Source organism: Sus scrofa, chromosome 9 (assembly GCF_000003025.6).
Source record: "Sus scrofa isolate TJ Tabasco breed Duroc chromosome 9, Sscrofa11.1, whole genome shotgun sequence".
In the NCBI taxonomy this organism is placed as follows: domain Eukaryota; kingdom Metazoa; phylum Chordata; class Mammalia; order Artiodactyla; family Suidae; genus Sus; species Sus scrofa.
Window position 1 is genome coordinate 121,240,830 of NC_010451.4, and position 15,968 is coordinate 121,256,797.

Below are 15,968 nucleotides of genomic sequence, written 5' to 3' on the forward strand. Positions count from 1 at the left end.
ACACGCGCTGGGCAGGCTCCCTCCCCCGCCGTCCAGGGGCCTGGCTTAGACCTGTTGTTGCTGCTGCTGTGCAGCCTCCTTGCCCACCCGAGCCTGCACCACCTGGAGGGGAACTTTGTCTGTGGACTTGCAGGGGGCAGATTCTTGGCAGCGCCCAGCTTCTAGCAGCAGATGCAGTGAGTGTAGAATGGCTCTTACCTTGTGACCTTGGAGGCCAGTGGGCAAGTCAGTAGACCCCACTTGGTTGCCTTCTGAAAAGTCTGAGGTTACCTTTGACGAGAGTCCCCAGGGCCTCCTTTCCCCCCATACCTCAAGCTACTGAGAAAATGCCTATTAGACTGATTGCTGATTACACCTGTAATCTATTCATGGCACATGAGGTGAGAGGAGTTGGGGTTCTCATATTAGCGGGCATCAGAATCCCCTGGACGCTGGAGGGCTTGTTAAAGCACATGCTGGGCTCCTCCTCCCCGCTTCTTGAGCAAGTCTGGGATGGAGTCTGAATTATTGACATTTCTAACAAGTGTCTAGGCTCTTCTGCAGCTCTGGAACCACAAGTTGAGGCTCACTCTCATAGAGAGTGAAGTGTTTTCTAAATGCCCCATTTAAAGCAGCCTCTTCTTACTCCCCATTGCCCTGGTTGCTTTTTCTTTTTTTTTTTCCCTTTTGTCTCTTTAGGGATGCAATGGAGGCATATGGAGGTTCCCAGGCTAAGGGGCCAATCAGAACTGTAGCTGCCAGCCTATACCTCAGCCACAGCAACTCAGGATCTGGGCTTTGTCTGTGACCTACACCACAGCTCACTACACCACTGCTGAGCCATGATGGGAACTCCATGGTTTATTTTTCTTAAGAGAAGTTATCATTACTTGATATTACATACATTTGCTTTTCGTCTTTTGTAAAGTTCAGGAGAACAGGAACTTTTGTTTTGCTGTTGTAGTTCCATATTCTAGAACAGTGCTTGACACATAGTAGGAACTAAAAGATATTTGTTACTTGAATAAACATGGTGTTTTGGAAGCCATCAGCCAAAACTGAGCCCATGAGAGTGACAAAGGTCATTGAGAGGGAAGAGTAAAAAGGAGAAGGGCCAAGGACAGAGGCGGGTGTGCATGGACATTTAATGGAATAACATAAATAGGAAATAAGAGCAGGAAGCTAGGTACCCAGCCCAGTGCAGCAGCATCACAGACATCCATGGAGGAGAGGTTTTTCAGAAATGGAGGGTATATCGAGGTAAACAGCAGAGATCGTCTAAGATGAAAAGACTGAAAAGTCCTTAAGATTTGTCAATTAGAAGATCTGTCATTAATGATTTTGGTAAAACTAACTTGAGATGTCCAAAGTAGCAGGCTGATTACTTTGGACTGAGTAGTGAATGGTGGATGAAAAAGTGAGAAGAAATGACTGCTTATTCAAGGATTTGGCCATGAAGGACTGGCTGGAGGATATAGGTTGAAAGTATTTCTTTGTCTCTCTCTCTTTGTGTTTCTGTTTTGTAAGATAAAAAGGATTTGTGCATAATTTTGTTATAGGAGTCTGTAAAGAGATAATGAATATACAGGACTGTATAATAATAACCAAAGGTCAAGGTCATAGTCCTAGAGGAATTAGGGGGAGAGACCCAACAGTAGGATGGACGGGTGGGATGGATGGCCCATCCACTCTCCAAGACCAGGATGAAAGATATAGGGGGCTAGTTTAGAGGCCAGGGGCTGGAAGTTGAGGGGTGTCATTTTCTCTGGGAGTCAGAACAAAGTTATTTTGTAGTGGTGAGGCAGAAGTATGTAAAAAGCCTAATACAGCTGGCAAAGGCTTGGAGTAATTTCTCTGGGAAATAGAGTTGAACAGTAACATCATCTGGCCCCAAATTGGGCATAATGTTTGGGAGGAAGGAATATAAGATGTATCATGAGCTTCTAACTTACCTATTCCTTCACTGTGTTTTCGAAAGATTCTCTCATGCTGTTACCAAAAGTGGGGTCCAGCAGCTGGGCTCTCTAAAGCCAATAAAGAGGCAAGGTTGGTGGAAAGGAAAGTTCGCTTTATTTCGGAGGCCTATGGGGAGGGGTGGGGGGAAGGACTGCTGGCCAAAGGCTGACTTCCCACCCACCAACGATCTGTGGGCAAGAGTTTTTATAGGTGGAGGGAGGGGGCTACATGCAGAAACAGCACAGTCAACTCTGTCAGTCATCTTGAAATTGGTCACTCAGTGGTCTGACCAGCATCGTCTTGATTATTTTAAGTAGTTAGTCTTTAGTTCCAGGGTCAGTTTGTTCCCATTTCCTTGAGGCCAGTTATCAAATTGTGGCAGCTTATGTCATGGCTACAGTCTGTTATCATGTAGTTAACTTCTTCCACTTGGTGAGGGTTTCAGTATCTGTAGACAGCTCACAGGATATGGCTCAGAATATTATCTACAGCTCTCGAGAGAGAACTAAAGGTCCCTGGCTTTGCTTAATGACTGAACTATTATTTGGTCTTGTTTGGCTCTTTTCCTTTGCGTCTGTATTTTCTTATTTCTCTGATTTACCTTATTCTTTGGCTAAAGATTTTCTACAGACAAAAGGCAGGCGGAGGACATGGGGGGAGGACCATAGGGTCCTGCTCTGTTTCAATATTTGTCATAGGGCGTGTATTAAAGTTTCAGAAGCTTAAAACACATGCACACACAGACTCATTATTGGCTGTTTTCTAAGGCAAGAATGCTGGTAGGAGCAGCTGCAATGGAAATACACTCCCAGATGCAAGTAGAGTGGGGAGGAGACCAGGTGGAGACAGTTAATTATCAGAAGAAAAGTGGGGTCTGGTCATCATAATAGGCTGCAGGATGGAAAACACATTGGTGACTCACAGAGCTCTCTGGTTGTGGTAATTAATTGTAGGATCCCAGGGAATGAACTCAGCAAACAACCCGCTAAGTCTTTTTGATTTGTGTAACTACAAAAGCAAACCAACAAAACATTTCTGCATCTGCGGAACAGAGGCCTCTCATAAGTGAGGGACATGACTTGTCATCTTATTCCCAGAATAAGATTCCCAGATCCTGGACCCAGAGCTTTTGGAGTGTAGCCTAAATATTCTTAAAGAAGGATGCTGCTGAAACACTATGTACTGCAGACCTTTCCCTCAGCCTTTCCTCAAAGGCCTTGTGATCCCTATGGCTAACTAAAAACACAACCACAGCAACATCAGATCTGAGCTACGTCTGTGACCTACACCACAGCTCAAGGCAATGCCGGATCCTTAACCCACTAAGCAAGGCCAGGGATCGAACATGCATTCTCACGGATACCCGTCAGATTCGTTTCTGTTGAGCCACGATGGGAACTCCAAGTCATGGGATTTTAGATGGAAGAGAAGGTGGATGTGTGTGCTCTGGTTTCCTTCTTGATTTGAATTCCTTGATTATCTTTTGTCTTGTTCCTTTAATTAGAACATACATTTAAAAGTGGAAGTCATTATAGACTATACCTCTCTAACTACTGCTTCCTAGTTTTCAGCGATCTAAATCCGGCTCATTCCACTTATCCAATAAATACGTCCTCTTTAGTTTCCCAGCATTTTTTTTTTTAAAACTCCACTGGCACCTGGAATGTTTTCCATTCATTTAAGAAGGCCTCCTCCCTCCACCCATTCCTCTGTTCACGGAGCCTAAGTTGCATCTATCTAGCTCAGCAGTGATTCTCCACAAAGCATCCGAATTGCCTGAAATTTCCTCCGAAAAGACCTAGACCTGCTGAATAGAATTTTGGCTGATCGCACCTGGTCATCTTCCCCCCACCTCCCTTAAATAAGCCCCTCACAGCTTGTTCTGTGCCACACCCAGGCTAAGAACCTTGAGGCCTCCTCCAACTCCCGCTGCCTGCTGGTAGGGCACCACAGCTCCCAGGGAGGTGGTTGGACGGGTTTCTCGCGCCTCTGCCCCACCTCCTGTCTTCCAACCACTTTGCAGGAGGTAGGCGCTCTGCCATCCTGGAAGGCTGCTTCCGCCCCCTGGGAGCCGGTGGCGGGGGAACCCAGGCTGGACAGCAGACTGGCCAGGCTTGCCCAACCGTCGCGCCCGCCGCGCGCCCTCGTGGCAGGAACGCGGCGCCCGCGACGCAGCCGGCCAGCCCTCCCGCACCAGTGCGCAGGCGCGCACGCCGCCTCGCAGCTGCTCTTCCGCGGCCGCTGTTAAGGAGAACGCCTTTGACTTGGCCGGACCTGCAACGGCAGCGCCGGCGCCGACGCCAGGGTGAGGGGCGGCGGGGCAGGGCTGGGCTGCAGAGCGGTGCCCCGACTTCCTCCCTCCGGCCTTCTTCACCCCAGGTTGTGGGCAGTCCCTGGGGTAGGTGGAAGGACAAGGCCCCACGCCGCTGGGGCCCTTGAGGGACGTTGGGGGAGGGGCAGGGGACGACCCCTCTCCCCCCTACCCCAGCAAGAAGTAGGGAGGCTGCAATGAGGTCATTGATTCTGGAAGGGGACAGGGAACCTCCCTGTCGGTTTAGGCTGGAGAAAATCTGCCTGTGCGAGCGTCTTTTTGCGGCACCCTGTCCTTGCACAGGGGGAGGCCGTATTGCGTCGGCCTCGTTCCCAGTCCTGGTTCCCAAAAAGTCGAATAGAGGGTCTGTCTGAAACGGAGTTTGTAGTGTAGAGTAAGACAGCACACACGTCGAGTTAACCCGGAGTTGATGCTTCACCGAAAACCGAGCCAGGAACTTGGACTTCTCACACATTAGCCCGTGGCAGGGATTTCTGGAGATGCACGTAGGTTAAGCAACCCAGGTTGGGATTTAGAGTTTGAAATGTGTGTGGACTTTGCCAAATGATATTCCAGAGACCCCTCACCGTGTCGCTTCTGCCTCATTACCTTTAAAACGTACATCTCAGTTTGTATTCCCCTATTGGCCATTTTGAACTTTTTTTTTTTTTTTTCCTTCTTGGGTTTGCCTGCTTTTCTTCATGAGCAATGTTTCTGATTTAAATCTCGTAGGACGAAATGTCTGAACAAGAGCGTGTACAGGAATGCCTGAGGAAGGAAATAAGGTCGCTTCTCATTTCCACCAAAGATGGTCTGACCCCACAGCAATTGGAAAAGGAATATCTTTTGATGGTTGGCAACCATTTACCACTTCGAATCCTTGGTTATCGGTCCACTATGGAGCTAGTGTTGGACATGCCTGATGTTGTCAGTGTCTGTCCCTGCGGGGATGGTACTGTAATACTGAAAGGTAGGTTTGGAGTTCCCATCGTGGCGCAGCCGAAGCGAATCTGACTAGAAACTATGAGGTTGTGGGTTTGATCCCTGGCCTGGCTCAGTGGGTTGAGGATCCGGCGTTGCTGTGAGCTGTGGATGCAGATACAGCTGAGATTTGGCATTAATGTGGCTCTGGTGTAGGCTGGCCACTACAGCTCTGATTAGATCTCTAATCTGGGAGCTTCCATATGCGGTGGGTGTGGCCCTAAAAATAAAATGAAATAATAAAAAATAAAAAATGAAAGGTAGGTTTGAGATTTGAAGGTCTATGAACTTTCTAGTAGTAACCACTTAGTAAGGAGTTGTTCTAGCTCTGCAATTTCCCTGAATCCCAGGGAGGAGATTTTAATTTTTTGAGAGAGAAGGGCGAACATAGGCACCTTTGAGTTCATAGGCAGAGTTACAGCTTTAGCACAATCAAGAAACCTTTCCCCTGGCCAACCAGGATCTGCTGTTTACCATAGGGAACTCTACCCAATATTCTCTGATAATCTCTATGGGAAAAGAATCTGAAAAAGAATGGATGTGTGTATGCGTATAGCTGAATCACTTTGTCGTACAGTGGAAGTTACCATTTACCGTTGTAAATCAATAAAACTTTAAAAAAAATGGAAAAAAATTAACCAGCAAAACATGAGAAGCTTTTCCCAGAACACTGTGCATTCGCAAAAACTACATTTTGGGAGTTCCTGTTGTGGCGAAATGGAAATGAATCTGATGAGTATCCGTGATGATGTGAGTTTGATCCCTGGCCTCCTTAAGTGAGTCAGGGATCCCATGTTGCCCTGAGCTGTGGTGTAGGTCGCAAATGCGGCTTGAATCTCCCTCAAGCCTTTGGCTGTGGCGGGCAGCTGCAGCTCAAATTGGACCCTTAGCCTGGGAACTTCCGTGTGCCTTGGGTGTGGCCCTAAAAAGAAAAAAACAAACCTACATTTTTCATACGATTTAAGATTATTGCATCTCAAGTCAGGACAAATATAACAGTGGGAGTTTTAAATTATGAAACCATGTTTTAAATTTTGTGAAGCACAGAAAAACAATTGTAAGGAATTTATTGTTTATCTCCAGAGTTTTCAGATCTTTCAGGAGTTAATTAGCAGCAGTGATGATTAATTGGGCTTTACTGATCTCTCTTCATCCTCTAGTAGAGAGGCTAACAAGCTTTTGCCTAAAAATCGAGAGGTGGCGTAACTAAGGGTTCATGTTTATCATGCTACTTAGATATACAGCTCCTTGGAGAGTTAAAAATTACCTAAGCACTGATGCAAAGAATAAAGATGGGAGTAAGTTTTCACCTAAATGTGATTTCTCTTTCCACGCTTCTCCAGCCATTCCAGATGAATCCACCAAAGGAATAGCAAGTTTAGTTGCCAAACAGAGGAGCAGCCATAAGGTCCGAAACTGCATGCAGAAGGGAAGGGCTGGTGTTTGCTCTGGGCCCAGCTCTCGCCGGCGAGTACCTTACCGAGGAAGGGTGCCCCCTATTCTTCCAGCTGTCGTGAAGAGTGAGTTGAAAGACCTACTGGCACTATCTCCCGTTCTCCTTTCTGATTTTGAAAAGGCATTTGCCAAGCGATTTGGACGATCCTTCCAGTATGTGCAGTATGGATTCCTCTCCATGTTTGAAGTGCTGAATGCTGCTTCAGACGTCATTTCTGTAGAACAGACCCGAGCAGGTTCTTTGTTGATGCTGAAGAAGAGCGTATCAGAGGAAAAGCAGAGAGGATGGCCTGCAAGTAAGCATGTTAGCACTGGTACCTGTATTGCGAATCAGCAAATTCTGGAGCAGTTGGGGTACATGTATATTATGTATGTAATGGCTAAGCTCCAGCAGTTTGTTGAAATTGAATCCCAACTCTACCACTTGCTGGCTGAGTGATCTCAGGCAACCATTCTTACTTAAAATGTTTAAGCATTAGTTCTCTCATATCTGGAATAGAAATAATGCTTGCCTTTTGGAGTCATGCTAAGGATTAAACGAGATGAGGTCTGGCATTTAGTAAGCTTATACTAAGTGGAAACTATTACTATGAAGACACAATATCAGCTCTCTCTAGAGTGCCGTAAATAAACATTAGTTATATGTGTTCATATAAAGAAGATATAACTTGGAAAACAAAAAATTTTAAAAATGATACTCGTTGGTAGCATTTGCCAATCTGATCTTTGCTGTCACTGATCTTTGATATCCCGGCAGGCACTGGGACAATTGATGTGGTGTAAGAATAAACCGCCTTATCTGTATAGCATTTTACCGTGAATTCTCATATGATAGACAGGTTGGGTCAAAAGCTGTCTTATAGATAAGGAAGCCAAAGCTCAAGAAAGTTAAATGACTTGTTTGAAAATCTCTTGGCTAGAGAAGTGGTACAGCTACGATTAGATACTGAACTCGTAATACTGCACATTCAGTGCTTTTCCTACCCAATCGCTGTCTCTCTCAGAGGCTCAGAAGACTAATGTGATCATTTGTATATTGTCTGCCTAGATCTTGACAGTATAGAATCTATACACTGAGCCTGTTGGAATTTTATGCCTAGTTCAGATTTTTCTTTTTCTCCAAAATCTGTATTTAGATTAATATAAGTGAACCATAAGAATATCATGAGTTTACAAACCAGTATTTAAAATATGCTGGGAAGCATAATTTGACAAACATGTGCGAAGGGTTTTATAGGCTCTAGTCAGGGAAAGCTGTGGGGGCCCCTGAGTGTTTTGAGTCTAAATCTCAACCTTCCTTCTCTTGAGGTGCTCAAACTTGAGGAGACTAACTCATGCTATTAAACTTACATGAGGTCAAGTGGTAGAAAGCAGTTTGCCAATTTATTGAACAGTAGGGGGTGGATATTCCTTCCCAGTGACTGGATTGTTCATGTTCCCCATCCATGGTCTCTTATTCCTCCTCAGGATATCTTGGAAGTAATTGCGCGCGTGTGTGTGTGTGTGTGTGGAGGGGGGCTTGATCTTAGAGTAAAGAAGGAACTAGGCCATGGTGGGGGTCCAGTGACCTATCTTTCATGTTGTACAGCAGAATATACCTCTCCTGTGATATTCCCATCTCTATAATTCTTGGGGGAAAAAAGTCTGTACTCTGGAATAATATCGTTTATTCTGTAGTTTTTCATTCTCCTCCCCCCCCATACTGCTGTAGTTATCTAGTTTGAAAAGCGTAATTCAAGCAGATTCCTTATTTGAATACTTTTTGGTCTCTTAAGATACAGCTTTTTAGGTTTTTACTTATTGAAGTCTGCCTCTTTATAATTATATTCAGGTGTCCTTAAGAGGCATTTTGGATAGCCTTAATCATTCAGTAACACTGTTATAATCTCTTGGTTTTCTTCTGTAGATGACTAATCCCTTTCACTTTATGTAAATTTTGTTGGCTTATTATGAAAATGTAAGCTTACTTAAATTTTAGTTCTAAGCTGAGGGCTTAACCTCTAGATATAACCACCAGAAAAAAACCTAGAAATTGTGACAATTTTTCTCTCTTCTTCTTTTATTCACATAAGGTAAAATATTTACCCAGCCTTTTAGAATGAAACAACAAGGCTCATATCCCACAGGCTGTCCAATAACAAAGGCATGCTTTTCACAACCCACTTCAAACATGGAACCACTGAAGCAAATATTGGACATGGAAAAGACTTCTAGGTCAAATGTAGTGGAGACTTCAAGACTGAATCACACTGAAAAATTAAACCAGGTGAGATATCTTGAGTTTGCAGATAAAAAGACACCAAAAAATGTGTTTAAACTCAATGGTTATTAGCTCTTATGGAAAAGCTGACCTTTTAAAATTCCAATCATTCACTTATTTCAGATTTAATATAAGCATTTTCTATGGTTCTGAGGATTAGTAAGAAGTGAGAGGTGGCAGTGAAAAAAAGAATACAATTTTATCAATCCCATGGTTTCTACTATTTTCTGCAGATGACTCCCAAATCTGTATCTCTAGTTCCAGTTTCTCACCAAAGTTATAGAAGCATATTTGCAACTTACCTCCTGAATATCTTCACCCGAATGGCTGGCCCTGAGCACTGCAATCCTGGTATTTTTCTGTGACTATAATGCTGAAGGACTTTGAGTAAAAACCACTAGAATAGAACCAACACAAGCATGGTTAAGTTAGCAAGATAGGAGTTCCCCTCATGGCTCAGTGGTTAATGAACCTGACTAGCATCCATGAAGACGTAGGATCGATCCCTGGCCTTGTTCAGTGGGTTGGGAATCCAGTGTTACCATGAACTGTGGTGTAGGTCACAGATGCGGCTGGAATCCAGTGTTGTTGTGGCTGTAGTGTAGGCCGGCAGCTGTAGCTCCAATTCGACCCCTAGCCTAGGAACCTCCATATGCTGCAGGTGCAGCCCTAAAAAGACAAAAAAAGAAAAAGAAAAAAAAAAGTTATCACAATAACAACTTAAGTAGAGCTCAAAATAAACACATGGAAATTAAATTTAAGACATAAAAGTACTTTTTTCTGTAATTTCAAAAAATTAGCTTCAGTAACATAATTTATATCTAGTAAAATTTGCCCTTCAACATGTATGGTTTGAGATTTAATGTATGTATCTAGTTTGTATAATCATCATCACGATCAAGAAACAACATTTCTGTCATCCCTCACAGTTCCTTCGTCCCACTTTGTAGTTGATCTCTTTCCCCAGCTACAGCTACAGATAACCACTGCTGTCTATAATTTTGACTTTCCAAGAGTTTCATATATCTGAAATTAAATAATGCCTAGCCTTTTGTGTCTAGCTTCTTTAACTTAACAGGATGCTTTTGAAATTCATCCAGTATATATATGTAGTTTGTTCCTTTTTCTTGTTGAGTATCATTCCACTGTATTGGTACACCTCAGTTTGTTAGCCATTCACCATCGGATAATATTTGGGTTGTTTCCCATTTGGGGTATTATGAATAAAGCCACTGTGAACATTTGCTTACACTTTTTATGGACGTAGACTTCATTTCTCTTTGGTCAATACCTAGGAGTAGGAGGGTCATGCAGTAAGTAAGTGCATGTGTAACGTGTTAAGAAGTTGCCAGCTATTTCCAAAGTGGCTGTATAATTTCACTTTCTCATGAGCTACATATAAGAGTTCCAGTTGCATCTTTGTTAATATTCGGTATTATCAATTTAAAAAATATTAGCCATTTGAGTGGTATGTAGTAATAGCTCCTTATGGCTTTATCTCAATTTCTTTAATGATGAGTAATATTGGATATCTCTTCTTAAGTATATTTGCTATTATATCTTTTTTGAAGTGTCTCTTCATATTTTTTTGATTATTCTTAAAAAATGAGTTTTCTTTGTATTGAGTTGGAAAACTATTTATGTATTCCAGATATAAGTCCTTTATTGGAGACATGTTTTGCATATGTTTTCTTCTGGTCAGTGCCTGCTTCTTCATTTCCTGAATCCTGTCTTTTGTGGGGAAGTCTTTAATTTTGATGAAATCTTTTATTTTTTCTTTTGGCTCTTCCTATTTAATAGATCTTTGCTAAATCCAAAGTGACAGAAATGTTTTCCTGTGTTTTCTTCTAGAAGTTTTATGATGTTAGTTCTTAGGTCTTTTATTCATTCAAGTTAATTTTTATATAAGGTACCAGGTATGTGTTGAAGTTTATACATATGAATAGTCAATTGTTCCAGCATGTTTTTGGAAAAAACCTCTTTCCTTATGGGACTACCTTATTTCTTTGGTACCTCTGTCAAATCTGTTGATCTCATGTTTGTGTAAGTCTGTTTCAGGACTCTGTATTCTGGTGCATTGATCTGCATTGATCTGTTCTTTTGCCAGTTATCACCCTGTCTTTGATGACTGTAGCTTTATAATATCTTGAAATTATATGGATGGGTCTTACAGCTTTCTTCATTTTAAAATTGCTTTTGCTACTCTAGTTTTTTTTTTTTTTTTTTTGTTTTTTTTTTTTTTTTTTTAGTCTTTTGAGGGGATAACACCCGCGGCATATGGAGGCTTCTAGGCTAGGGGTTGAATTGAAACTGTAGCTGCCTGCCTGCGCCACACCACAGGAACACAGGATCCAAGCCATGTCTGCGACCTACACCACAGCTCACAGCTCACAGCAATGCCGGATACTTAACCCACTGAACAAGGCCAGGGATCAAACCCATATCCTCATGGATATTAGTTGGGTTTTTACAGCTTAGCTACAATGGGGACTCCATAAAGGGTATTTTTGATTTTTTTCTTTTCTTTTTTCTCTCTTTTTTTCTTTTTTCTATTTTTTTCGTATATTGACCTGATATCCTGTGACCTTGAATTAAGGTACTTAATAAACTCAATTCTATAGTTCAATCCAGGCAAGAAAATTTTACTTCCATATCATTCTATATGACTTTTTTTTTTTTCCTTAGCTTATGACATAGGCTAGTTTCTCCAGTATAATAATGATTAGAAATGGTGGAAGTGGACATTCTTGACTGGTTCCTAACTATAGGGGAAAAACATTTATTTTTCATCATTAACTGTGATGTTAACTAGCATTTTTATAAATGTCTTACATCAGATTGAGGTAATATTCTTGTGTTCCTAGATCCTGAGAATTTTTTTCTATGAATGTATATTGATTTTTTTCCCATCCATTGAGATAATTATAGGATGTGATATTGTGACTTATATAGTAAAAAAGGTATATTTGGTTTTCATCCTTTTTTGGCACAGAGCTTCTAAAACCTTTGGATTTCCTAAGTGATTTTGTTATTTAATGAGGTGGCTTTTGGAAAGCACCTAAGGATGGGAGTTGGTTGCTAGTGGAGCCAACCATGTAATTTGAAGATTGGAACTTTCAATCCCATCTCCAACCTCCTGGAGGGGAGAGAAGTTGGAGATTGAGTTCAGTCTTGGCCATTGGTTAATCAGTCATACTGATATAAGGATGCCTCCATAACCCCCCCCCCCCAAACTGGATTTGGAGAGCTTCCATGTTGGTGAACACATAGAAAATTGGGGAGAGTGGCATGCCAGTTTAGGAAGTTCTGTGCCCCTTCCCCATACCTTGCCCTATGCATTTCTTCCATTTGACTTTTCCTGAGTTATATATTTTTATTTTTCTTTTACTTAAAAATTTGAGATATGCTTGATATATAACATTATATTCGTTTCAGGCATACAACATGATCAGATACATGTACATATTGTGAAATGATAACTGTATAAGTGTCATTAATATCCATCACCACACACAGAATTTTTTTTTCTTATGGTGAAATCTTTTAAGATTTACCCTCATAGCAACATTTAGTTATAGAATACAGTGTTATTAATATATAGTTGATATACATTAATAGTTGCCATGTTATACATTACATCTCCAGGACTAATTAGTTTATAACTGGAACTTTGTACTTTTTGACCACCTTCACCTATTTTGCCCACTCCCAGTGTGCTGCCTCTGGTAACCACCCATCTGTTCTTTGCTTCTGTGAATTTGGGTTTTTGTTGATGGTTTTTTGGTTTGTTTAACAGACTTACATATAAATGAAGTCATATATATTTGCTTGTCTGACTTATTTTACTTAGCGTGATGTCCTTAAGCTTCTTCCCTTGTTGTTGCAAATGGCAGGAATTCCTTCTGTCATATCAGTGTTACGCTGATATACATATCCCACACATTCATCCTTCACTGGACACTTAGGTGGTTTCCATGTCTTGGCTATTGTAAATAATGCAGGTACAGATAGCTTTTTGAGTAAGTGTTTTTGTTTCCTTTGGATAAATATCCAGAAGTGGAGTTGTTGGATGATATGGTAGTTCTCTGTACTGTTTCCCATAGTGGCTGCACCAGTTTACATTCCCACTGGCAATGCACAAGGATTCTTTTTTCTCCACATCTTTGCCAACACTTGCTATATATTGTCTTTTTGATAATAGTCATTATAACAGGTGTTAGGTGATATCTTATTGTGGTTTGGTTTGCATTTCCCTGATGATTACTTATAACAAGCACTTTTTCATTTACTTGTTGGCCATCTGTTTGTCTTTGGAAAAATGTCTCTTCAGATCCTCTGCTCATTTCCTAATTGAATTCTTTTTGGTTTTTGTTTTGTTTTGTTTTTTGTTTTTTGTTTTTTGGTTTTGTTCTTTTATTTTTTTTTTTGGTTTCTTGGTTTTTTTTTTTTTTTTTTTTTTGTTTTCTTGGCCGTCTGAGCTATGAGTTAGCATGAATCGGCTGTACACCACCCCAACCACACAACCACCTCACCACCCACCACCCCCCATAACCATGAAAGGCAACGAAGCAACTCTGTTTATATTTTTGGGATATTATTAACCTCTTACCAAATATAAGGTTTACAAATTTTTCTCCCATTCATTTATTTTGTTGATGATTTCCTCTGCTCTGCCATAGCTTTTTAGTTCGATGTAGTCCCACTTGTTTATTTTTGCTTTTACTGTGTTTACTTTGTGTTAAATCCAAAAAATCATTTCCAAGACTGATGTCAAGGAGCTTGCCATCTAAGCTTTCTTCTAGGAGTTTTATGGTTTCAGGTTTTACGTTAGGTTTTTAATCTATTTGAGTTATTTTCTGTGTATGGTGTGGAGTTATATGTCATTTTATAATAAATCAGTAATCTAGTAATTAAAATGTTTCTCTCAGTTTTGTGAGTCATTCTAACAATTTAAATTGAACCCAAAGGGGGATCTGGAAATCTGATGTGCAGCCACTTGGTCAGAAGCTCAGGTAACATCTGGACTTGGAGTTGTCATCAGAACTCAGTGGTTGGAAGTTCAGTCTAGTTAGAACTGGCCCTTAACCTTGGAATCTGAATGCTGTCTCCGGGTAGTTGGTGTCAGAATTGAGTTGAATTGTAGAATTCCCAGCTGGTGTTGGAGAACTGCTTGGCTGTGGGGAAACACGTACACACATATTGTAATTGGAATCAGAAATCTATAGAGCGTTTCTTTTTTAATCTGTTATTTATAAATTACATTGATCTTTAAATAATGTTAAACCAACCTTATGTTGCTTGATGAATCCCACTTGGTCATCATATATTATCCTTTTTAAATACTGGTGGATTTGATTTGCTGATATCTTGATAAGGACTTTTGCATTAATGGCCATAAGGTATATTCTGTAGTTTTCTTGTCATGTTTTATCAGTTTTGGAATCATGGCAATATAGGCCTTTTGAAATGAGTTGGGATGCTTTCCTTCTTATTTTTGTTTTTTAATTTTTAAAATTTTGGGTTAAAAATTTTTTTTTTCTTTTTGTCTTTTCAGGGCTGCATCAGAGGTGTATGGAGGTTCCTAGGCTAGGGGTCTAATTGGAGCTGTAGCCGCCGGCCTACGCCACAGCCACAGCCATGCCAGATCTGAGCCCCGTTTGCAACCTACACCACAGCTCACGGCAACACGGGATCCTTAACTCACTGAGCGAGGCCAGGGATTGAACCTGCAACCTCATGGTTCCTCGTCAGGTTTGTTTCTGCTGCGCTGCAACGAGAACTCCTGTTTTTTGGTCTTTCATTAAATGTTGCACAGAATTCATCAGTGAAGCAAACTGGGCCTGGATTTTTTGTGGTGTGTGTACTGACTTTAAAGTAGAGACTCAGTTTCTTTAGTAAATAAAAAGCTATTCAGATTATCCATTTTTCTTGAATGAGCTTTGACACTTTATGTCTTTCAAGAAGTTGCCCCTCTCATCTTAGCTGTCAAAGTTGTTGAAATAAATTGTTCATAATATTCACCCAGTGTCTTTTTAGATCTGTAGGAACTGCAGTGCAGCTTCTTCTTTTGTTCCTAGTATTGATAATTTGTGTATTTTCTTTTTTTTTTTTTTAATGATCAGTCTGGCTAAAGATTTATCCAGTGATTTTTTTTTTTTTTCCCAAAGAACCAAATTTTGGCTTTATTGATTTTTTTCGTTTCCAATTTTAGTTCTGTGTTTATTGTTTCTTTCTTTCTATTTACTTTGGGTTATTTTTCTCTTGGCTCTTAAGGTAAATATTTGGTCATTGATTTTGATCCTTTTTTTTTTTTGGCCACAGTCACAGTATATGGAGGTTCCCAGGCTAGGAGTCCAATCGGAGCTGTAGCTGCCAGCCTACACCAGAGCCACGGCAATGCAGGATCCCAGCAGCATCTGCGACCTACACTGCAGCTATGGCAACACCAGATCCTTAGCCCACTGAGCAAGACCTGGGATTGAACCCGAGTCCTCATGGATACTAATTAAGTTCATTAACCACTGAGCCACGATGGGAACTCCTGTCCTTCTTTTCTAATATAAACACTTAAGGCTATGTATTTTGTCTAAGTACTACTTTAGCTGTATCTCATAAATTTTGATACAATATATTTTCATTTAGTTCAAAATATTTTCTAATTTCCCTTGTGATATCTTTTTTCTTATGGATTATTTAAAAGCATGTTGCTTAGTAGTTTCCATTGGGGCTCAGTGGGTTAAGAACCCGACTCGTATCCATGAGGATATGGTTTGATCCTTGGTCGTGCTTAGTGGGTTGAGGATCCAGCATAGCCACAGGCTGTGGTGTTGATCAGAGATGCAACTCAGATTTGGTATTGCTGTGGCAGTGGTGTAACCTGGCAGCTGCAGCTCTGATTCTACTCCTAGCCTGGGAACTTCCATATGCCACTGGTGTGGCCCTAATTTCTATACATTTGGGGACTTTTGAGAGATGATGCTGAGTTCTAATTTAATTCCATTGTGTTGAGACAACATAGTTGGATTT

General features: G+C 41.1%; 1 protein-coding gene across 1 annotated transcript in view; it reads left to right on the forward strand.

Moving 5' to 3' along the window:
- Nucleotides 4,251-15,968, forward strand: part of TDRD5 (tudor domain containing 5) — a 92,260-nt gene continuing 80,542 nt past the window's right edge. The window contains 4 exon segments of the mRNA XM_021063742.1: nt 4,251-4,333; nt 4,979-5,216; nt 6,571-6,978; nt 8,755-8,948. Of these exon segments, the coding sequence (XP_020919401.1) occupies nt 4,985-5,216; nt 6,571-6,978; nt 8,755-8,948 (834 nt within the window). The 5' untranslated portion in view covers nt 4,251-4,333; nt 4,979-4,984.